We start from the raw sequence: 23586 nt of genomic DNA on the forward strand, positions 1-23586 counted from the left end.
TCAACTTTAAACTAGTTAACAAGCAGATCTAGGGGGATAGGAGTAATCATGTTTCTTTTCTTTTCTTTTCTTTTTTTGTGAGGCAATTGGGGTTAAGTGACTTGCCCAGGGTCACACAGCCAGCAAGTGTTAAGTGTTTGAGGCCAGATTTGAACTCAGGTACTCCTGACTCCAGGGCCAGTGCTCTATCCACTGTGCCATCTAGCTGCCCCGATCATGTTTCTTAACCATGCTTTAGTTTTGTGGTGGTTGGATGAACTGGTCCTTGGGTTTCCTCTATTAAAGAATTAAAACTTGCATACATCCTGATCAAAGATAAAGTAAAGTTTTTATTCAGCACAAGGGGATGTGGCTGGGAGAAAAAAAAAACTCGGCCTGGATCATTCAAGCCACAAGAGTCTTGTCAGAAGTACACAAAGTCTGGAACTAAATACAAAGCCCAATCTGGGAAATAAGGCCAAAAGAAAGAATGAATAAAAAAAGATAAGAGCAATCAATTATGATGCCAAGAATGCCCAAGATACAAACATCATAGGGAAGAAAAATTGCATGATACCCACAAGCTAAACTTCAAAGAAAATCACAACTTGGACACAAAATCAACTAGAATTCTTACAAGAAATAAAACAAGGGTTTTTTTTCCTTTTTTTTTCCTTTTTTTTTTTTTTTTTTTTGCAATGAGGGTTAAGTAACTTGCCCAGGGTCACACAACTAGTATCAAGTGTCTGAGGCCAGATTTGAACTCAGGTCCTCCTGAATCCAGGGCCAGTGGTTTATCCACTGCGCCACCTAGCTGCTCCCCCTTTTTTTCTTTTTAAATTAAAAATGACACTTTAAATGAGATGAGAGCACTAAAGAAAAGAACTGGAAATTAGAACTTCACAGGAAAAATGTGGCAAGCTTTGTATAAGAGATACAGAATCTTATATGAGTAATAGATTCTTTGAAAATTAGAATAGTTGGGGGCAGCTAGGTGGCGTAGTGGATAAAGCACTGGCCCTAGATTCAGGAGGACCTGAGTTCAAATCTGGCCTCAGACACTTGACATTTACTAGCCGTGTGACCCTGGGCAAGTCACTTAATCCTCACTACCCCACCACCCAAAAAATTAGGATAGTTAAAAAAGAACTTAACTTCATGGAACAACAAGAAATATTAAAATAAAGGCAAAACATTGAAATTATAAAAGAAAATATAGGTTTCACACATCAAAAACAATTGATCAGGAAAATGAATCAAGAAGGATTGAAAGATCATCAGACTCCCCGAAAACTTGTGAGCAGGAAACTGATTTGACTTGAATATCCTCAGCCCCTGAGATTTTCTTCTCAGATTTGATGGAGTCAGAGGTATTGAATAATTTTGTATTCTGGGGAAGTTCATGGTCTTACTGGACTTTTAATAAAACATTGAGTTATCAAGCCTCTGACCTTTTCCCTTTGACATTTCAGTGTCTATGTTTTTTGCCTCTTGTGGTTTTGGTGTCATAGGATCTGCTATCAAATCTCGTTCTGACACTTGTGTAACCTTGGAAAGGTCATCAATCTCTCTTTATATCTGTAAAATGAACTAGTTAACAATCTCAGCTCTAAATTTATGATCCTATGATCATAAATTCACTTCATTTATTTTACTTTCCTGTGGCACACCACTGTTGCTATCAAGTTGTTAGCATAACTTTTGTTGAGGGATGGTATTGTGTACAATGCCTAACTCAGGCCAGTCCAATAATTCACACTCATGATTCAAATGAAAATAAATTTTTGTGCACCACAAGTTAAATTAAAAATAACTTTCCTTATTAACAAAAGATTAAAACAAATACTGCTCCCTTCTGCAGCAACCAGAGCAGGTAAGTAAAACATCTTTTAGGGCAATAGTTACTCTGCCAGACCTCAGGATCAAGAACAGATACTCCCTGTAGACTGGTCTTCCAAACCAACAAAATCCCATTTATTACTCCATTGCTCTCCTTAAGAGAAAATCACTTAATACTTCCTAGCTGTGTGACCCTGGGCAAGTCACTTAACCCCAATTGCCTCACCAAAAAATAAAAAAGAGAGAGAGAGAGAAAAAACCAGTCCAGCTTACATAAATTAAATGCTTGTTCCCACCACAGGTGACAATGAATTTGCAAAGGTTCAAAGTTTAGATGCCATCTCACTCCTTTGAGAAGCCTTAACATTTTTCCACCTAAGTCCAGACTTGATTTTTCTCTGTATAGTTTATAGCTTAGCGAAGGTCCAGCCCTAAAAATGTACTGTGGATTTATATTCCCTTATGAAATATGGTAGAATTTATTACATTTTATTTTCTTTACTCAATAACAAAGAAAAAGAGTTCAACTTTCTTATATTACTCCAGCATCCTAGGAAAAGGTGAGCTGAGTAAAACTGTTGTCTAAAGGCAGAAAGCCTGGGGATTGAAGAGGCGAAAAAAGTACAACGAGAAATCACTGTTATTTCATAAATGTACCTTCATAAATGCTTAGCCAAAAAAATCTATTGCAACACTACTGCAATTCAATAAATATTTATTACAGGCAAGGCACTGGGCTTGGCATTTGGGTACAAAGTGTTCTTTGCTTTGGAGCTTTTAATTTACTAGTGGAAGGAGGAGTAGGGAGAATACAGCGATAAATATATAATGATTTGAAGAGGAAGAAATTACTAGCAACTTCATAATTGGGCAAATTTCTGTGGAGGATGTGTCACCTGAGCTAACCCTAGAAAAGAAGATAAGGATTCTGAGAGGCAAAGTTGGAAAAAAAAATTCTGCTTTCCCTTCCAACTCTAAATCCCATAATTTTTCTTTTGCTAGATGTCTATCCCCCCCCCCCCCCCACACACACACATACACTCACATCTTTCATGAAAGTCTGTTACAGCTCTTTCTGGTTACCTCCCTTGGTGAGGGTGAGCTACATTACCCACTAAAGACTCCTCCCTCTTGCAGGTCGGTGAGGGGTTAAGGAGAGCTTTTCCTAACATCTACTTTATTCCCATCTGGGAAGTGCCCTTTTCACCTTCCATCTTCACCCCAATTCTATCTCTATAAAGTTGCTGTGTCATTTCCCTTTCTTAATTTCTTCCCTGACATACAGTGTCCATCTCTTCTTTCTCTCTTCTTAGGACCAAAAACAGTTCACTAGTAGGTTGAAAAGCTGAGTTCCTTTTTCCTTGAGAATTTGGGTCTTTCTCTTGTTGCCCTGGGCTTTCAGGAAAGGTCCTCCCAGTTTCTGGTAGTCTGTGAGGTTCAAATATCCTTAAACTGAGCAAAGTGAGTCCCGGGCTCAGAATATTGCCCCTGAGGCGTCAACGTCCACGTTTTCTCTCACTTCACCAAAAGGCTGGATTTCAGTGTTTTCAAGAGTGGGATGAGCCATGAGTTTAAAGAGCAGGCGCTAGCGTCTGGGAACCATCCTGGCCCGCCCCAAATATTTTATTTCCAAAGCGGAGCCCTTTCCCTCAGGGTTGAAGAGGAGATACATTTTTACTCTCAGACCGAGGGACGGATCTGAGATGATCTGAGTCAGCTTCTACGCTTCCTGAACTCGGGTTTTTCTGAGTCCAAGTGGCCACTATTCGCTGGATTCTCGTTTCTCTCTTCCTCCATTCAGTACTTTATCCGCAAGCTCCACTATGGACTCTCAGCTCTACCGCTGTGACAACTTTACTTGGGTGGAGAGCGGGAGCTCCGCAGCGATCGGCGGGATGCTTTTTGGTGCTGGACTGTTGGGCAACGTACTGGCTTTGATACTGTTGACTATGCCTCGGCTGCGGTCTTGCCCTCCGAGCTCTCCTCCTTCAGTCTTTTATGTTCTGGTGTGCGGCCTGGCTATTACAGATCTGATGGGTAAATGCCTCTTGAGCCCTATGGTGTTGGCCACCTACACACAGAACCGGACCTTGAGAGAGTTGGTTCCAGGCTCCAGAAACTTGCTGTGCCATGTTTTTGCCTTCTTCATGGCATTTTTCGGGCTTGCTTCCATGCTCCAGCTATTGGTAATGGCTCTGGAATGCTGGCTGTCACTAGGATATCCATTTTTCTACCAACGTCATATCACTCTACCCAGAGGGGTGCTAGTGGCGCCTGCGGTTGGAGTATTTTGCTTCTTTTTCTGCGCCCTGCCACTGGTGGGCTTTGGAAAGTACGTACAATACTGCCCAGGAACTTGGTGCTTCATACAGATGGCAAGTGAGCAGCGTTCTTTGTCAGTAGAAGGCTACTCGATCCTGTATGCTACACTGATGGCAATGCTCGTCTTGGCCACGGTGCTATGCAACCTAAATACCATGCGGAATCTCTATGGAATGCACGAGCGGTTCTCCCATCTTCCTCGCTCTGTGCCTAAGGACTTAGCTGGATTCAGAGGGAAACAGAAGGAATCAGCTCACACCCTCCAGCCTCTCGAGGCACTGGATCACCTTTTGCTACTAGCAGTCATGACGGTGCTCTTTACCATCTGTTCCTTGCCTTTCATTGTGAGTAGCTTCTGGGCGAGGGTGATAGGTCCTGCCACCGTTTTTTGTTTTTGTTTTGTTTTTGTTCTGAGGGGAATAAGGCTGAAGACAGGGCAGGATGGGCATGCATTAGGGCACAGGAAAAAGAGATTTGAAAGCCTCTATCCTGAAAGCTTAAATGATGGGTAAAAATAGGCTATCCCAAAGCGGTCACATATCTTTTCTCTGATACTCTCTGGAGAAAAGAATCAACTTGAAACTTAAAGTATTGGAGGGAGGGGGAGGGGGAGGAGGAAGGAGGACATAGAAAGTTAGCGAAAGAGTCTCTTTCCCCTTGTCCGTAAGGGGGGGAAAATCCATATTTGGGATGCATCCTTGAATACCCAAAAGCAGAAATTTCATTCCTTTTTGAAAGGTCAAGGTCCCCACTTATAGCTCTTAGATATTCTTTCAGGTACCAGACTTTGCCTTCCCATTTTACAAATTTCTGGAAAATGGGGGAATATCAGCAGTTTAACTGATTGCTCTTCCTTAGAGTGTTGACAGAGAAGGAAGATGAGGAAGAAGTCTTAAGCTTTCCCTAGTGGGTTGCAAAGAGAGATGTCAGAAAGATTAAACTCCATTTTATAGTTGAAGAAGCTGAGACCCAAAGATATTATGAAAATATCATAATAGTATATATTATGTTATATCTGTTTATATATATATATATATCATGATATTTATTAATGTAATTCAGAGAGTATAAACATTAGACAAGACTCGGGTGCAGCTCTTTTGAATCCAAGTGCTCCACTGCGGCACTTTGACACAACGTAGGGTCCTGACCTTATGTTAATGGACCTTAGAAATCATTCTAGTCCAACTCTTCAAAGAAGTAAATTGAGACTTACCGAGGTTAAGTGACATATAAGGGAATAAATGCCAAGGATCTGAACTCAGATACTGATTCCAATTTTTTTTAATAGATCTAAGTTTGAAACAGTAAAAAATACTTTTACAGGGACAAATATCTAGATACTATTTGAGGATATTTTCATCTGACAAAGCCCTCTGTAATGTTTAACAATTCAAGTCAATAAGCTACATATTTGTCTCTACCTTGGTCTTAGAGTTAAATTCATTGAAAAACTGTTTTCCTTCAAATTACTTTATCTTTTAAAAGTTATTTTCCATGGGGCAGCTGGGTGGTGCAGTGGGTGGAGCGCCCTGGAGTCAGGAGTACCTGGGTTCGGAAACGGCCTCAGACACTTAACACTTGCTGGCTGTGTGACCCTGGGCAGGTCACTTGGCCCCAATTGCCTCACTTAAAAAAAAAAAAAAGTTATTTTCCAGTTGAGAGACTAGTGCTCCTAGAGAGTGGTTTTTGTTAACAGAACTATTATTAACTAGAACTATTCTACTCCTGTTCTTCAGGAAGGCAATTTAAATTAATCAAGTTGCCAAGTCTTCTGGGCTGCATAAAAAAGGTTAATTTATGTACACACTGGGGAACTCACTTTTGGAAAACTCAGACAAAAGATAAAGAAGAAATCTAATCTGGTGTGATCATTTTTCCTCAAAGTGGTTTATTTTTCTGAAAATGAAGTCTTTATATTGAATACACTATAGTAGAAGCAGAATGTTTCTTTAAGGTTCGAGGAGGAGGGGTTACTGATGGAAAATTTCTCTGTAAAAGTTAAATCTTCATTTAGTCTTGTACAAAGTGCAAAGTTCAGAGTCTTGAAAAATGTTCTGAATGAGGAAATTTGAATCCTGAATAAGGATATTATAATGAAGACAGCACTTTGCCATCCTAATGTTTTCAAGATTCATCATCGGGTAAAAATGTTAAGTTAAAGGAAAAATATGAACTCTCAAAGAGTTCACTGCATTCAATGAAAAGAGTGGGAAAAATTGATCCATAGATCCAGGACCTGAAAAAAATAAAGAAAGAAAATTTTTAATTCAAGTAGAAACCATTTATTAGGCCACATGTGTTTAGGTGTAGGGAAAACTGACAGTTTTGTAAACTGTTTATTCTGCTTATAAAGTGGGTAAGAATAAAAGAATTCACAGATTTATGAATTCAATTTCCAACAGCAACTTGATTCAATAGGGAAATGAGAAAATTTAAATGGAGACAATTTTTTAAAAACAGAGGTAAATATAGTACTTTTTTTTTAGTGAGGCAATTGGGGTTAAGTGACTTGCCTAGGGTCACACAGCTAGTAAGTGTCAAGTGTCTCAGGCCATATTTGAACTCAGGTCCTCCTGACTCCAGGGCCGGTGCTCTATCCACTTCCCCATCTAGCTGCCCCAATATAGTACATTTTAAAAACTCATTTTCTAGGAGTAATTTTCATACTCAAAATTCAGTTGTTAGTATTTGCTTCTTATACAAATTACCTTGCATATATATATATAAACATATTGTCTTCCTATCCTGAAGTCTGTCTCCAAGTTTTGCAGATAGTAGGCCTTCAATTGGCAGGTTTCCTTGGGAAGTGCCTTCTTTTTTTCTTTTTTTTTGTTTTGTTTTTTGCAGGGCAATGAAGGTTAAGTGACTTGCCCAGGGTCACACAGCTATTGTGTCAAGTGTCTGAGATCAGATTTGAACTCAGGTCCTCCTGAATCCAGAGCTGGTGCTTTATCCACTGCGCCACCTAGCTGTCCTCCCTTGCTTTATTTTAAAATTTATTTCTCAAATTCTGAACTTAACCCCTTCTCCTAAAAATATGACAACAGAAGACAAGGAGGTTGTGTATGAAACAGTGTGTCTCCATTTTATTCCTCTGGATTAAAAAAAAGCAGCGCATAGTAATTTCCACATGCCCTTATCAAAACTGTCCTACTTGCCTGTGCTTCCTTCTAAACCTCCTTCTGGTCTCTTATATGAATCTTTAAAAAATGTTTCAGTAGCCATCCTCTCCTTTTATTGCATCATCATGATCTTTAACCCAACCCCATTCCCCACAATTAAAAATTGAGAAAAGCAAACAAAGCCTCCTAACAAATAAGCATGGCCGAGATAAATGACTCCATATAGTGGCCATGTACAGAAATATCTCTTTCTGCCCTTTGTTTCTCAATCAAGCACTTAGGAATCTGCTTCATAATAGGTTCTCTGGAGACATTGCACTGATCAAATTTCTTAAGTATTTCAAAGTTTTTTCTCTTTACAATGTTGTCTTCCTTGTATAAATTACTCTCCTAATTCTTCTCACTTTACTTTGTGTCAATTCATAATACCCAGGTTTCTCTGCAATAACATTCTATCATATGTGCCTTAGTTTGCTTTATTTTTCTTTTTGTCCTCCTTTTAATACCCAGTTGAGGATCAGGAAATTGATTTTTCTTGCTACTATTCTCTCCCTGGTACTATTCCTACTTTTCCATCCTTCTTTCATATCCCCACTTGGTTCTCTTGAGTATGATGTATTTCTATACAAAACTCTGTGTGTGTGTGTGTGTGTGTGTGTGTGTGTGTGTGTGTGTGTGTGTGTTTTGAGTTCCAAATTGTATCCCTTTTCCCCTCCCACCCCTCTCCGTTCCCTGAGGGGGTAAGCAATTGGATATAGATTATACATGTGCAATTATGTAAAACATTATCATAGTAGTCATTTTGTATAAGAAAACTTGAATAAAAGAAAAAAATGAAAGTCTGTGTTCAGTTAATATCAGCTCTTTCTTTGGAGGTGGATAATATGCTTCATCATTAGTCCTTTGGATCATTGTATTTCTGAGAGTAGTTGTCATTCACAATTCTTCATCAAATAATATTGCTGTCACTGTGTACAACATTCTACTGATTCTGATTACTTCACTATACATTATTTCATATAAGTCTTTCCAGGCCTTTCTGAAACCATCCTACTTGTCACTTCTTATAGCACAATAATATTCAATAACCATCACATACACAGTTTGTTTAGCCATCCCCAATTGATGGGCATTCCTTTGATTTCCAGTTCTTAGACACCACAAAAAGAGCTGCTATAAATGTTTTTGTACAAATAGGTCTTTTTCTTGGATGTCTTTGGGATATAAATCTAACAGTGGTATTACTGGATCAAAGGGTATGCGCAGTTTTATAGTGCTTTGGACATAGTTCCAAATTGCTCTCCAGAATGGAGAGTTCACAACTCCACCAATAGTTTTCCCACATACCCTCCAACATCCAATATTTACCAATTTCATATGTGTGAGATGGTAACTCAGAGTTGTTTTAATTTGCATTTTTCTAATCAATAATGATTTAGAGCATTTTTTTCATATGACTATAGGTAGCTTTGATTTCTTTGTGTGAAAGCTACCTATTTATATCCCTTGACCTTTTATCAATTGGGGAAAGACTTGTATTTTTATAAATTTGACTCAGTTCTCTATATATTTGAAAAATGAGGCCTTTATCAGTGATACTTGTTGCAAAAATTCTTTCCAGGTTTTCTGCTTTCCATACAATTTTGGTTGCACTGGTTTTGTTCATGCAAAAGCTTTTTTTTTTTTTTTTAGTGAGGCAATTGGGGTTAAGTGACTTGCCTAGGGTCACACAGCTAGTAAGTGTTAAGTGTCTGAGGCCGGATTTGAACTCAGGTACTCCTGACTCCAGGGCTGGTGCTCTATCCACTGCGCCACCTAGCTGCCCCCATGCAAAAGCTTTTTAATTTTATATAATCAAAATTATATATTTTACGTTTTGTAATGCTCTCTATATCTTCTTTGCTTCTAAATTCTTCTCCTGTCCATAAATATGACAAACTATTCCATACTCTCTTATTTTTTTGTTTTTTAGTGAGGCAATTGGGGTTAAGTGACTTGCCCAGGGGCACACAGCTAGTAAGTGTTAAATGTCTGAGGCTGGATTTGAACTCAGGTACTCCTGACTCTAGGGCTGGTGCAGCTGCCCTCCATCCTCTCTTAATGTCACCCTTTATGTGTAAATCATGTACCCATTTTGACCTTGTTGGTCTATAATTTCTGCCATACTGTTTTTCAGTTTTCCCAGCAATTTTGTCAAATAATGAGTTTTTGTCTCAAACATTTAGGTTTATCATATACTAGATTACTATAGTCATTTACTATACTGTAATTCATGCCTATCCTACCACTCTACCACTCTATTTCTTGGCCAGTACCTGAGTGTTTTGATGAGTATGGCCAGACCACCTTCTTTCATATTTTTTGGTGGGGCGGGGCAATGAGGATTAAGTGACTTGCCCAGGGTCATGTAGCTAGTAAGTGTCAAGTGTCTGAGGCTGGATTTGAACTCAGGTCCTTCTGAATCCACTGTGCCCCCTCTTTCATATTTTTTTCATTTATCCTTTTGATATCTTTGAGCTTTTATTCTTCCAGATTAATTTTATTATTTTTTTCCTAGATCTATAAAATATTTTTGATAGTTTGATTGATTTTATAGTATTCACCTATTTTCCAGATCAGTTGCTTTTGATTTTTAAAAAATCTTAATACTTTCTTCTATTTTTTCAATCTTATAGTTTTGTGCTAATATTTCTTCTTGTCTCACAGTCTTAATTTATTTTTGGTCTTTTTTAGTTTTTAGGTTGTCTATTACTTGGGTAAGTTTTACTATTGAGAAAATAATTATTAATAATGGATTTCTTGGGGGACCCAGAGATCAGTCATTTCTTCCCTCCTCCACCCCCATTCCAGAAAGTCCAATTTTCCTTGTCTGGGACAAACCCAAGGGAACAAAAGAAATGGAGATAGATTCTTTTGTCCAGTTCAGTGAAGGATTGATGGGATCAAAGCATACCTAGATACTGGACTTTGCCTTTGCCCTTCAGCAAGGGTCTTCTACATTCTTCTCCCTGATGTCATCTGTAGAGTTCATTTGAATGTAGACCACCCTCAAGTCTTATCAACCAATGGAATTTTATGATGCCTACCTTTGATCAATATATAATGACCCTCCTCTTATCAGAAGATGATAAAAATTGGCGGAGGCCACGAACTCTCTCACTCTCTTTTCTGATTTCTAGGTTTACCTTTTTTTTGGGGGGGGTATCAAGGTAATGAGAGTTAAGTGACTTGCCTGGGGTCACACAGCCAGTAAGTGTCAAGTGTCTGAGGCCACATTTGAACTCAGGTCCTCCTGAATCCAGGGTCAGTGCTTTATCTACTGCGCCATCTAGCTGCCCAAGCTCCCTCACTCTCTCTGAACATGCTGTTGGTTTGGCTCTCCCTCTTAGGATAGTTTTAGTTTTATGAACTATCTTGGGTCTTCTTGAGACCTTGGGACTTTTTTCTTGCTGAAGCTCTCTCTGCTTTCTCTACCATGTGGTCAACTCTTTACTTGTATATAATAGCAATTAATAATAAATGCTTATTGCCCAAACTGGTGCAATAGCAATTAATTTATAAAACCAGTTTTAGCTTAATTAAAAACCACTATTTTCTCTTCTAAGCTACTTTTTCTCCTTCCATTTCTTTCCTGTAAAGCTTCTATTTCATTTTTAATTTCTTGCTTCATTTTTTCTAGGTATTCATGTTGTTATTATGGAAAGTTCATGTTTTTTCCTTTGGGTTTCAGCTTATAGTTGTTACAGAGTTACTTTCTTCCTCTAAGAAGAAATTTGGGGCATCTATAGGTCTTCAATAATTTTTTTATACTAGTTGGTGTCTGTTTTACTCATCTCACCAGTTTTATTTCCTGAATTGACGCTTTTTCCCCCAGACCAGTTTCTGTCCCTAGCTGTGCTTTTGTTCTATCTTACCCTGGGTTACCAGAGCTTTTGTGCTTATCTCTGTCTACCTCAGTTAGGTTTCCTTGGATTTTTGAGGCTTTAAGTGTTAGATTTTTAGGACTTTCTATGGTGTGTCAAGGACAGAAGCTAGGGACCATATAGCGCCTGGCTCCTGAACTATCTAGTTCTGAGCACTGCCATGCCAGTTTGCTGCAACTTCAGGTGCCTTCCAAAGTCTATGTTGTGGGTTATTGACCACCTTGGGGAATTCTGAATATCTTGGAGTTTTCTCAGGGGTGCTCTTTGCTCTTGTTACCTCCTGATGCAGTGTTTTTACAGGCTTCCTGTTTCTCTGGCCCATCTTTGATCAGGGTGGAAGGTGATTAACCCACAGGAATCTGGCAGTAGGAATGTAGGCCAGATTTTTTTCATTATTAAATTTTGTTTTTAATTTATGGAATAAAACAGGCATTTCCATAACATAGTACAATAAAAAAGATGATTGCACATGAAACTGTATATCTACTATGCACAATTTCCTATTCTTTTTAAATAAACAAAATTATCATGTAAATGTCTTTACATAAGAGCCCTAAAGATTAGACCCAAATAGGTGTGTGTGTGTGTGTGTGTGTGTGTACACACACATATACATATATATCTGTGATATATATACATGTGTGTGAATGTATGCATATATTTGCATATATAAAATTATTTTATACATTTATATATTAGATATATATTGAATGCAGATAGCATCTTCATATGACCTTTATAATTTATTTGTGTATTTATAATAGTCAAAAATAACTTACTTATTCAAAGTTGTTCTTGAAGCAATATTGCTGTATATAATGTTCTATTGGTTCTGCTCATTTCACTCTTCTTAATTTCATGCAAGTCCATGTGCTCAAAATCTTTGAGCACAGAAGTATTCCATCACAATCATACACTACAACTTGTTCTGCAATTCCCCAGTTGATGGGTATCCCTGCAATTTCCAGTTCTTTGTCACTACAAAGAGCTGCTATGAACATTTTAGAATATATAGGTTCTTTACTCTTTCCCCCAATTATCTTTGGAAATATATCTAGTAGTGTTATTACTGGGTTAAAGGCAATTTAATAACTCTTTGGGCATAATACCAGATTGCTCTCCAAAATAGTTGGATCAGTTCACAATTCCACCAACAATGAATGTGTCCCAATTTTTCCACAAGCCCACCAAAATTTGTCACTTTCCCCTTCTATCACTTTAGCCAATCTGGTAGGTATAAAAATGATATCTCAAGGTTGTCTTAATTTGAGTTTCTTTAATCAATAATGATTTAGAGCATTTTTTTTCATATGACCATAAATTGTTTTGATTTCTTCTTAGGAAAATAGCCTGTTCATATCCTTTGACCATTTATCGATTGGGGAATGACTTGTATTCTTATAGATTTGACAAAGTTCTTTATATATTTTAGATATGAGACCATAATCTGACAAAGTTTCTATAAAAATTTCCCCCAATTTTCTGCTTTCCTTCTGATCTTTGTTACATTTGCTTTATTAGTACAAAAATGTTTTTATTTTAAAGAAATCAAAATTATCCATTTTGCACCTAATTTTGTTCTCTGTCTCTTATTTATTCATAAATTATTTGCCTGTCCATAAGTCTGATAAGTTATATAGTCCATGTTCTAATTTTCTTATATGTATCCATTGTATCATTTTGACTTCTTCTTGGTAAACAATATAAGATATTAGTCAATTTCTGCTACACTGTTTTCCACTTTTCCCAACATAATTTTTTTTATGAAATAATGAATTCTCATCCTACAATTTTAAGTCTTTACACTTATCATATATAAGATTATTATGTTTATTTGCTGCTATAGATTGTATATCTACTCTATTCCATTAATCTCCTGTTACTTAGCCCATACCAGATACTTTTGATAATCACTACACAGTTTAAGATCTAATACTGAAAAACTTCCTTCCTTTAAACTTTTAAAATTTTTTCCTAGGATATTCTTGACTTTTTGTTTTTCCAAATGAATTTTGTTATTATTTTTTCTAATTCAGTAAAAAAGAATGTGTAATTTAATTGGGATGGCATTGAATACATAAATTAATTTGGATTAAATGGTCCTTTTTATTATATTGGCCCTGCCTACCCATGAACAATTAATATTTTTCCAATTATTTAAATCTGATCATATTTGTGTAATTTACAAAATAATTTTGATGTAATTCCTATGTTTGTTTTGACAGGTATACTCCCAGGTATTTTATGGCATTTTTTTTTTACTATCCCAGAGGAAGGGATATGCTTATGACATATAGGAATGCCAATGATTTATGTGGATTTACATTATATCCTGCCACTTTGCTAAAATTATTGTTTCAACTAACAATAACAATAACAATGTTGTCTTTGGAATATTCCAAGGATACCATCACATTATCTGCAAAATTTATCGCCTCTTTCCTTATCCTGATTCCTTCTATTTCTCCTTTTCCTCTTATTGCTATTGCTAGGATTTCCAGTACAACACTGAATAATATTGGTGACCATGAGCATCCTAGTTTCACATCTGATCTTACTGGGGAGGCTTCTAGTTTGTCCCCATTACAAATATTGCTTGTTAGTGGATTCAGATGAATGCTTTTTTTTAGCATATTTTTGTTTGTTTGTTTGCGGGGCTATGGGGGTTAAGTGACTTGCCTAGAGTCACACAGCTAGTCAAGTGTCTGAGGCTGGATTTGAACTCAGGTCCTCCTGAATCCAGGGCCACCTAGCTGCCCCCTGAATGCTTTTTTAAAAAAATAATTTAAGGAAAAATAAACCAAAGTAGTGTTTTTGTTTAATAAAAATAAGTGTTGAACTTTATCAAAAGCTTTTTCTGCATCTATTGATATAAACCTATGATTTATCTTACTTTAATTATTGATGTAATCAATTATGTTAATATTCTTCCTTATGTTAAACCATTCCTGCTTTCCTGGTATACATTCCACTTCATCAAAATGTGCAATTTTTAAAATATATGGTTGTAATCTTTTAGCTAGTATTTTATTTAGGATTTTTGCATCCATATTCATTAATGAGATTGGTCTATAATTTTCTTTTTCTGTTTTTACTCTTCCTCATTTAGGTATCACTCTCATATTTGTTTCATAAAATGGATTTGGCAGGATCCCTTCTTTACTTATTATTCCAAATTTATTTAATATTGGAATTAGCTGATCTTTAAAGGTTTGACAGAATTCACTAGTAAATCCATCTAGGCAGCTCATTTATGGCCTGTTCAATTTATTTTTCAAAAATAGGTCTATTTAGATGTTCTATTTCCTCTTCTGTTAATCTCAGGAATTTATATTTTGTAAATATTCTTCCATTTCATTTGTTATTAAATTTACTGACAAATTTATTGGGCAAAATAACTCCTTATAATTGCTTTAATTTCATCTTTATTAAATGGTATAAATTCATTATTAAAGGGTATAATTTCTTCTTTATTAAAGGGTATAGTCACCCTTTTCATATTTGATACTAGTGAGCTGGTTTTCTTTTTTAAGATCAAATTATCAGCTAGGTGGCGCAGTGGATAAAGCACTGGCCCTGGTTTCAGGAGTACCTGAGTTCAAATCCAGCCTCAGACACTTGACACTTACTAGCTGTGTGACCCTGGGCAAGTCACTTAACCCCCAAGGCCCCGCAAAAAAAAAAAAAAGTGAAAATTTGTTTGGGGCAGCTAGGTGGCGCAGTGGATAGAGCACCAGCCCTGGAGTCAGGAGTACCTGAGTTCAAATCCAGCCTCAGACACTTAACACTTACTAGCTGTGTGACCCTGGGCAAGTCACTTAACCCCAATTGCCTCACTAAAAAAAAAGATCAAATTAACCAATTGTTTATCTATTTAATTTGTTTTTTTTTTTTTATAAAACCAACGGCTAGTTTTACTTTTTCATTCAAAGGGGTTTTTTATTCTCAATTTTATTAACCTCACCTTTGATTTTTAGTGTTTTATTAGGGGTTTTTAATTTGTTATTTTTCTAGGTTTTTTAAAAATTGCATATCCACTTCATTTCTTTCTCTATTTTATTGCTGTAAGCATTTAGAGATATAACTAACTTTTCCTCTAATCATTGCTTTTACTTTATCCCAGTTCTTGATATATGTTTCAATATTGTCATTCTCTTTTATGAAATTATAGATTGCTTCTATGATTTGTTTTTTAACTCACTCATTCTTTAAAATTAGGTTATTTAATCTCCAAATAATTTTTAATGTTTTCTTCATCCTTATTAAATGTAATTTGTCTTTAATTTCCTTATACTTCTTCCCAGGGTTCTGGTCCTTTTGTTAACAAATACCTGAAAGTCTTTCCATCCATCAGATGTTCATTTATTTTTCCATTTAGCATTATGATCTGAAAAGGATATGTTTTTAACATTTCTGCTTTTCTCTTTTTCTGCTTTTCACTAAAATTTTTATATACTAATTTATGGTCAATCTTTGTAAAGGCACAATGAACTGCTGAAAAAAGAGGTGTAGTCCTTTCTATTTCTATTCGGTTCTCTGGAGATAGCTATCATATCTAATATAGCTAAAATTCTATTCATTTCCTTAACTTGTTTCTCTTTTTTTGTTCTTAGATTTATCAAGTTCTTAGAGAGGAAGATTATAGTCCCCTACCATAATAGCACTACTATCCATCTCCACCTGTAATTCATCTAACTTTTCTTTTAAAAATTTAGATGCTGGGGTGGTAGCTAGGTGGCACAGTGGATAGAGCACCGGCCCTGGAATCAGGAGGATCTGAGTTCAAATCTGCCCTCAGACACTTGACACTTACTAGCTGTGTGACCTTGGGCAAGTCACTTACCCTCATTGCCCCACCCACCCCCCCAAATTTAGATGCTATAGTATTTGTTGCATATGGGTTTATTTTAGTTTATTTTAGCCATAGCTTTGTCTGAGATCATAAATGCTACCCCTGCTTTTTTCACATCAGCTGAAGGATAATAAATACTATTCTATGAACAGGGACCGATTTAGGATTTTAGGACCACCCCAGAGTACTTGCCTGATCAGCAGGACATCCCACTTGGTTGGTGCTCAGTCAGTGGCAACGGAGTTTGTTCCGTCTCCCCACAAGGCCAAAGAAGAGCAGCATCAGTATCACAAAAGCTGGAAAAGTGAAAATCTACTCTGGACTGAAGGGAGTAGATGAGGAAGTGAGCTCTTGGATCACATAAGTTTGTGCACAAACCCTAGAGAGGAAAATTGGCTATTAAGTACTATTATGGTTGGTTGGTTTAAGGATTTTAGTTAATTGTAGGTTCTAAAGGGTTCTAGTCAGAGAAAATATCTCAAAACTCCAAAGTAGAGCCCAGTTATATGGCATATATCTATATATCTATATATCTCCAAGACCAGGGGCCATAGGATAGTCCTCTGAGATCTTGGTTACAGAATTGGGATTTAGAAAAACATTATGATTAGATAGACTGCATTAACAGAATGTTTCAGTCATGCTAACAGAAAAAAAAAAAACACCCAAAAAATGCCCGTTCCTGATATTCATCATTGTGAAAGTTCTAATGTTACATTGCTTAAGTTTACTCCAGTGACACAGATACACTGACCAGCCTTCTGATATGCTCAACATCCTGTGATTAAACTGTGAGAACCAGGGCCCCGCCCCCTAGCAAACATGTGGTTTGGCTTGGAAGTCCTCACTATTTATAGAACTGCCTGTAAGTCATGTCAATCAATGCTATCAGCCAATTAACTTGGAGCTGTGTGGGGACCACCCTTCTTCCTGTCCTGCAGGGAGCTTCTGCTCGCTCAGGAAGACTGAGGATCTTTCTTTTTTCAGTTGCTGGGACTGCTGGGGGTGGCCAAAAAATGGGAGAAGAAGGAGGCTAGGCTGAATTCATCTCTCCTCTAGGGTAGCTAGGCTTTTTCTTTCTGAACTCCATGTGTTCTTTCTCTCTCTTTTGCTAACTTCCAATATTCTTTCTTTCATTCATTCATTCATTCATTCATTCATTCATTCATTCATTCATTCATTTATTTATTTATTTTGCAAGCAGTGGGGGTTAAGTGACTTGCCCAGGGTCACACAGCTAGTAAGTGTCAAGTGTCTGAGGCCGGATTTGAACTCAGGTACTCCTGAATCCAGGGCCGGTGCTTTAACTACTGCGCCATCTAGCTGCCCCCCCCCCCAATATACTTTAATAAATGCTTAATGCCCAAAGACTGGTGCTATAAGCTTCCAATTTAAGGCAACCACACATTAGATTTTAGTCATAACAGATTTTAAACATAACAAAACTTTGTCTTTTGTGGACAACTTGAGAACCCCGCTCTTCTCATTTGCCACCCCACAACTCCAACCCTCCATTTTAATTCTGTGTGAATCTCTCATTTTTAAATGTGTTTCTTGTAAACAACATATTTTGGATTTAAATGTGTTTCTTGTAAACAACATATTTTGACTTTTAATCTATTCTGCTGTCTCCTAGTTTTATAAGTTAGTTCATCCCATTTACATTCAAAATTATAATTATTATGTGTGAATTTCTCTCCATCTTATTTTTACTCACCATTTTCCTTCTAAACTTCTCTTTTTACCTTATCCCTGTTACCTTATCTTCTCCCTATACCCTATTATTCCTTACCCACCCCTATAAAATTCTCTCCCTTATTTATTCAGCCCACATTCCCCTTTCTATCTCTCCCCCACTCTATCACCCAGTTTTCTCACCTCTCCAGAAGTTCAAACATGTCTAAATGTCAGATGTATACATTGTTTCCTCTTCAATCTAGATGAGAATAAAGTTCCAATATTACCAGCCCTCCATACCCACCTGCTTCCTCTGTATTAGTTCTTACTTCATACCTCATTTTTATGAGATAATTGCTCCTTTTTACCTTTTCTTACCCAATTTTGTTTTTTAGAACCTTCTCATCATATATAACTTAGTTCCAACCTTTCTTTTAAACTATGTTGGTAATGATAACAGTTTTAAGAAACTATTACTACGAATAATAACCAATAATTACTAATATTAATAACATTCATATATCATGAGTAAACAGTTTGACCGTAATCATTGCCTTATCATTGTCTTTAATGATTTCCTTATACTTCTTCTGGATCTTTTGTATTGAATTTTCCATTGAGTTCTGGTCCTTTTGTTAACAAATACTTCAAAGTCTTTCCATCCATCAAATGTTCATTTTTTTTCCCCATTCAGGATTTTACTCAACTCTGCTGGGTAAGTTATTCTTGGATGGAACCCCAGCTACCTTTGCTCTTCAAAATATAATGTTCCAAAAGAATGTTTTGGTGTAGAAACTGCTAGGTCTTATGGAATCCTGATTATTTTTCTGCAGTATTTAAATTGTGGTTTTTTTTTCTCATTGCTTGCAATATTTTCTTTTTAGCCTGGGAATTTTGAAACTTGGCTATGACATTTTCCTAAGTTTTCTTTCTGGGATCTCTTTCAGGTGGCTATGAGTAGACTCTTTCTATTTCTGCTTTAGCTTCTTGTTCTAGGACTTCAGGGCAATTTTCCCTAATAAATTATTGTAATATTGTATCCAGATTCTCTCTCTGCTTTTAATCATAGCTTTTAGGTAGTCCAACAATTGTTCTCTCCTTTATTTGTCCTCCAGATCAGTTGTTTTTCTAATGGGATGTTTCAGATTCTCTTCTATTTTTTTCTAGTTTTATTATGTCTTGCCCAATTCTAGTTTTCAAGGAGTTATTTTCTCCCTTAAGATTTTGTGTCTCCTTTTCTAATTCTAAGAAAGTTAATTTCTTTTCATAATTTTCTTGGATTGTTTTTTTCTATGTTTTCCTCTTTCTCTCTTATTTGGTTTTTTAAATTCCTTTTAAAGTTCTTCAGAGATTTCTTTTGGGGCTTGTAACCACTTGATGTTACTCTTTAGGTTTGGAGTGGCTTTTCTTTGCCTCTGAATATGAACCCAAATCTTCTTTTACACCAAAGTAATGCTTATTCATTTTTTACCTTTAATTTGTTTTATTTCATTTTTTATCAATTTAGTATTATTATAATCAAGTTTTAATCCCAAATTGTGGGTAATGTTGCCCTAGCCTAGGGCAATATGTACAAAAATATTTATAGCAGCTCTCTTTGTGGATAGAGCACCAGTCCTGGATTCAGGAGGACCTGTGTTCAAATCTGGTTTCAGACAATTGACACTAGCTGTGTGACCCTGGGCAAGTCACTTAACTCTCATTGCCCCGCAAAAACAAACATTGTGTGATGATCACTGTGATAGACTTAGCTCTTCTCAGCAATACAATGATCCAGGACAATTGTGTTGGTCTCATGATCTTGGAATCAGGAATGTTTTGGTTCAATTCAAAACTCTGAAAAAATCAAAACTCTCCACATCCAGAAAAAAGAACTGTGGAATCTGAATGCAGATTGAACCATACTGTTTCTAGGGGTTTTTTTTTTGAGGTTTTTCCCTTTTGTTCTGATTCTTCTTTCACAACATGACTAATGTAGAAATATGTTTAATGTGGTTGTACATATATCACCTATATCAGATTTCTGTCTAGGGGAGGGGCGAGGGAAAAGAGGGAGGGAGAAAATTTGAAACTAAAAATCCTATAAAAACAAATGTTGAAACTATCTCTACATATAACTGGAAAATTTTTAAAAATACTTTTATGATTTTAAAAAAATGTTGCTCAGATCCTCTTTATTGCTGTTTTCTGAACTCTGTCTGGGGGTCTTAACCTCTGGGATTACTCTCTTACTCCACTAAACCCCAGCCATGCTGTCCCCAAAATGTTCTTGCTCCCTGCAGTACTGTACTCACTTGTGTTAGCTTGTGTTAGCTCTTCCTCACCCACTGCCACAGTCCAGGATCACATTTCCTCAGCACCATTAGGCCTGACTTCTGGAAACTGCAGGCGGTCCTTCAATCTTCCTTCACTTATCTGTCTGTTGTTCTTTAGGTGAAAGTTTGTGAGGTAACATTCCTGAGGTAACACTTCTTGAGTCCTAGTCTCCTTCCTTCAGGGCCTGCTGTTTGTTGATTTAGAGGAATTACCCTGAAGGTGTTTTATACTTCATCCCCTGGAGTCTTCTGTGAGGTCCTTTCAAGTTGTCCTCCTAGGACAACTGCTTTAGCCCTTTATTTTTTGCTGCTTGAAGTTCATTTCATGTTGATTTTCTGTCTATTTGTGGAGCAAACTTGGAGAGCCTGGAAATTTCTGACCTATTCCACCATCTTCCCAGAATACTTCCAGATTTTGCTGCCAGTGCTCCACCATCAGTGTTCAGAGTATTTCAGAGTCTTCCTCACAACATTTTGGAAGCTGGAGCAAGAACTCCATACTTTGGACCGTCAGGAATTAGGAATAATTGAGTGGAAGTTATAAATTTATTTTAGATTAAAGGAAAAACTAGATGTATCATAATGGAATGACTTGCCTCAGAAGGTCCTCTTCACCAAATATTTTCAAAAAATATATAGCCATAAGTAACAACTGCAGGGAGATACCTCAGACTGCAGGAAACAAAGGCCCATGAAAGAAGACACTCCAGGACATCTCTCTCTCCATGTGTGTGCATACATGTGTGCATGCATGCATGCATATATGTATGTATGTGTGTGTAGGGTAGACAGAGACTCCAGTATGGACACTTTGAGACCTCTAGGGGAAAAAGCAGGTCCTGATTATAAAGTAGTTCACCAGAGGGTGTTGGTGGCACTCAGGATCCCACCTTGGATGTGTGCGTAAGGCAGTCCTTTGTATTTAGTAGGCATTTAATACATGTTTGTTGAATTTAATTAAACTCAAGTACATCTTATTCTATCCTCTTTCTGGGTTAGTGGACAGTTAGCATCGGTTAGTGGAGAGAATTCTGAATAAACTTGGAGACCAGAAAACTTGCATCTGGATCCTGCCTCAAACACTTCCTGGCTCAGGGACTTTGGGCACTTAACTATTTAGGCTCACAGTTTCTTCCTATTAAAATGAGAGGTTTCAATGAACCCTTCCCTGTAAATCTATGATCCTATTATGCCTCTCTGTCACAATTCCATGTGACGTGAATGGGGGAAAAAAGTAAAACAGTAATTACTAATGTGTCATACAGGCTTACTCCTAAAGAAAAGTAATGCTACCTAAGTGACGTTTGTAAATTAAATTCTTTTAACAATTCTCTCTAGATATCATAGCAGAATTTTTTTTCCCTCCAAAACAGGTTCGTGCTTATTTTGGAGCATTTTCAGTTGGCAATAATAAAAATGTAACACTGGAAGAAAAAGAAGATCTCAGAGCCTTGAGGTTTCTATCTGTAAATTCAATTGTGGATCCTTGGGTTTTCATCATCTGCAGGACATCAGTATTTCGTCTTTTTTTCCGCAAGTTTCTTAGAAAGCCTCTTACTAACAGAAGTTGGTCCAACTACAATTCCTGCAAAAGAGATACTGAATCCAACCTGTGACAATTTTATAATCTCTGGTAACCTGAATACTTTATCATATAATTTATTTACGTAGTAAAAGCGCTATTTTAAATCATTATTAAAGTAAGTCCTTATCTCCCTTAACATGACAATCTCAGGGGTGCTTGGGCATATTAATTGCAAATGTTACTCTAGAATTATAAAATATATCATAGTTCAGTGCATTTTCCATTTCGCATCAAAAACTGTAACTAAAGCTTTGTGATCATACAAATAATGTCAAGTCTTCAAGTGAAAATGTTCTAGTACTTTATTTCACTATTTAAAATAGTTATTAGATATATGTCTTTTCATTTTTTTATGTAGTAAAAACAAAAGTGCACACTTCGAGGTATTGGTAGATATTCTGAAAACACAATGTCTTATGCTTCTTCCCAATCCCTTTTTACTATTTCTGATAGTCTTCTCTGATAGTCCCAGTTTACCCTAGTTGTCTCTGAAGTAAACAGTCTTTCTCAAATTACCTTTTATTTATTCATTCATTCATTCATTCATTTACTCATTCACTCATTTATTTATTTATTCATTCATTTATTCATTTGTTTGTTTGTTTGTTTGTTTATTTATTTATTTATATGCCCCAAAGACTGTAAGCTCTTAGAAGACAGAGATTATTTGATTTTGGTTTTTGTATCTTCAAGAACAGAGCCTAAATAACTAATAAATATTAAATTTGTATTGTATTTTAATTGTATTACTATGGGCAAGGTCATTGAGGGTATTGCATGAAGAAACAGAAATGCTTTCTCTCATCAGTGAATGGCAATATGCTTTTAATTCCTTGATTAATAGCAGTAAAATGGTATTTCCTAGAAAAGTGAGGTGAAAAAAACCTTAGCATTTGTTGGTCTGCCTAGTTATTCCTTATGGAGCATTCATTGAATGAAACATTCCTATCTGAGATAGCTAATTGGTAAGGAGATTTGAACCAAAATCTGAATGCTGCCTGCAATGCTGAGAAAGAAAGAATTAATAGCTCTTTTAAAGATCAAAGTTCCTATCCTTTGGCTGGGCAAGGTTATGGCCAATGACTAGTAACATTTTGAGTCTTCAACATTTTGGTTTTGGCTTTGAATTCCCTTGATAGGCTTTAATAGTTATCATGAAGGGTAAATATTTCTTGGTAAAAGTTCTTCAAAGTTTATCAAAATTTATCTCTGAAAAAAGTATGGTATGAATTTTTATAATTAATTTTCATTATTAAAATTTTCTCTGTCATTTTCTAGGCATTCAACAAAACAATAAATCAAGTCCCGATTTTTCCAATTTTAAAAACATAAATGCTCACATTAAAAATTGAACAATTGGGGGCAGCTAGGTGGCACAGTGGATAAAGCACTGGCCTTGGATTCAGGAGGACCTGAGTTAAAATCCAGCCTCAGACACTTGACACTTAACTAGCTGTGTGACCCTGGGCAAGTCGCTTAACCCTTATTGCCCTGCAAAAAACAAAAACAAAAAAAAAAACCCCAACCAAACAAAAATTGAACAATTGACTAGGACACTACCAGCTAGCACAGAGCTATGATCTTGGAATCAGGAAGACTTTGGTTCAATTCAAAACTCTGAAAAAATCACTTAATGTCTATTAACTCTTTAGGTTTTATGTATTAGCTTTTAGATAGATAATTTGATGGCTGAGGGAGTTCCCCACAATGAATAAATCACAGAACTAATAAATTTATTCAAAAATTTTAAATAACTTTCTTTAAATAACCTCCACACTACTCACTATCCAAATTCTATGTCAAGTTAAAATCAAACAAAAATGTGCTCCTGATTCTCCTGTTTGAGCATCATCTTTGCCCTTTATTTCTCCTTTTTGTCCACCTTTCTGCTGTCAATGTGTGAATTGGTCTCAGGCCCAAAAAGAACATTTGGAAGAGCCCAAAAAGATTTTAAAAATCAAATAAGAGA

The 23586-nt window shown here is 36.4% G+C and overlaps 1 protein-coding gene across 1 annotated transcript; it reads left to right on the forward strand.

The window, feature by feature from the left end:
• Positions 1 to 3444: 3444 nt before the first annotated feature.
• Positions 3445 to 22609, forward strand: PTGDR (prostaglandin D2 receptor). Its single transcript, XM_043988228.1, has 2 exons — positions 3445 to 4484; positions 21406 to 22609. The coding sequence occupies exons 1-2, from the start codon at positions 3642 to 3644 to the stop codon at positions 21646 to 21648; spliced, it is 1086 nt and encodes a 361-aa protein (XP_043844163.1). The 5' UTR covers positions 3445 to 3641; the 3' UTR covers positions 21649 to 22609.
• Positions 22610 to 23586: the final 977 nt, after the last annotated feature.

This window comes from Dromiciops gliroides, chromosome 2 (genome assembly GCF_019393635.1).
Source record: "Dromiciops gliroides isolate mDroGli1 chromosome 2, mDroGli1.pri, whole genome shotgun sequence".
NCBI lineage: Eukaryota > Metazoa > Chordata > Mammalia > Microbiotheria > Microbiotheriidae > Dromiciops > Dromiciops gliroides.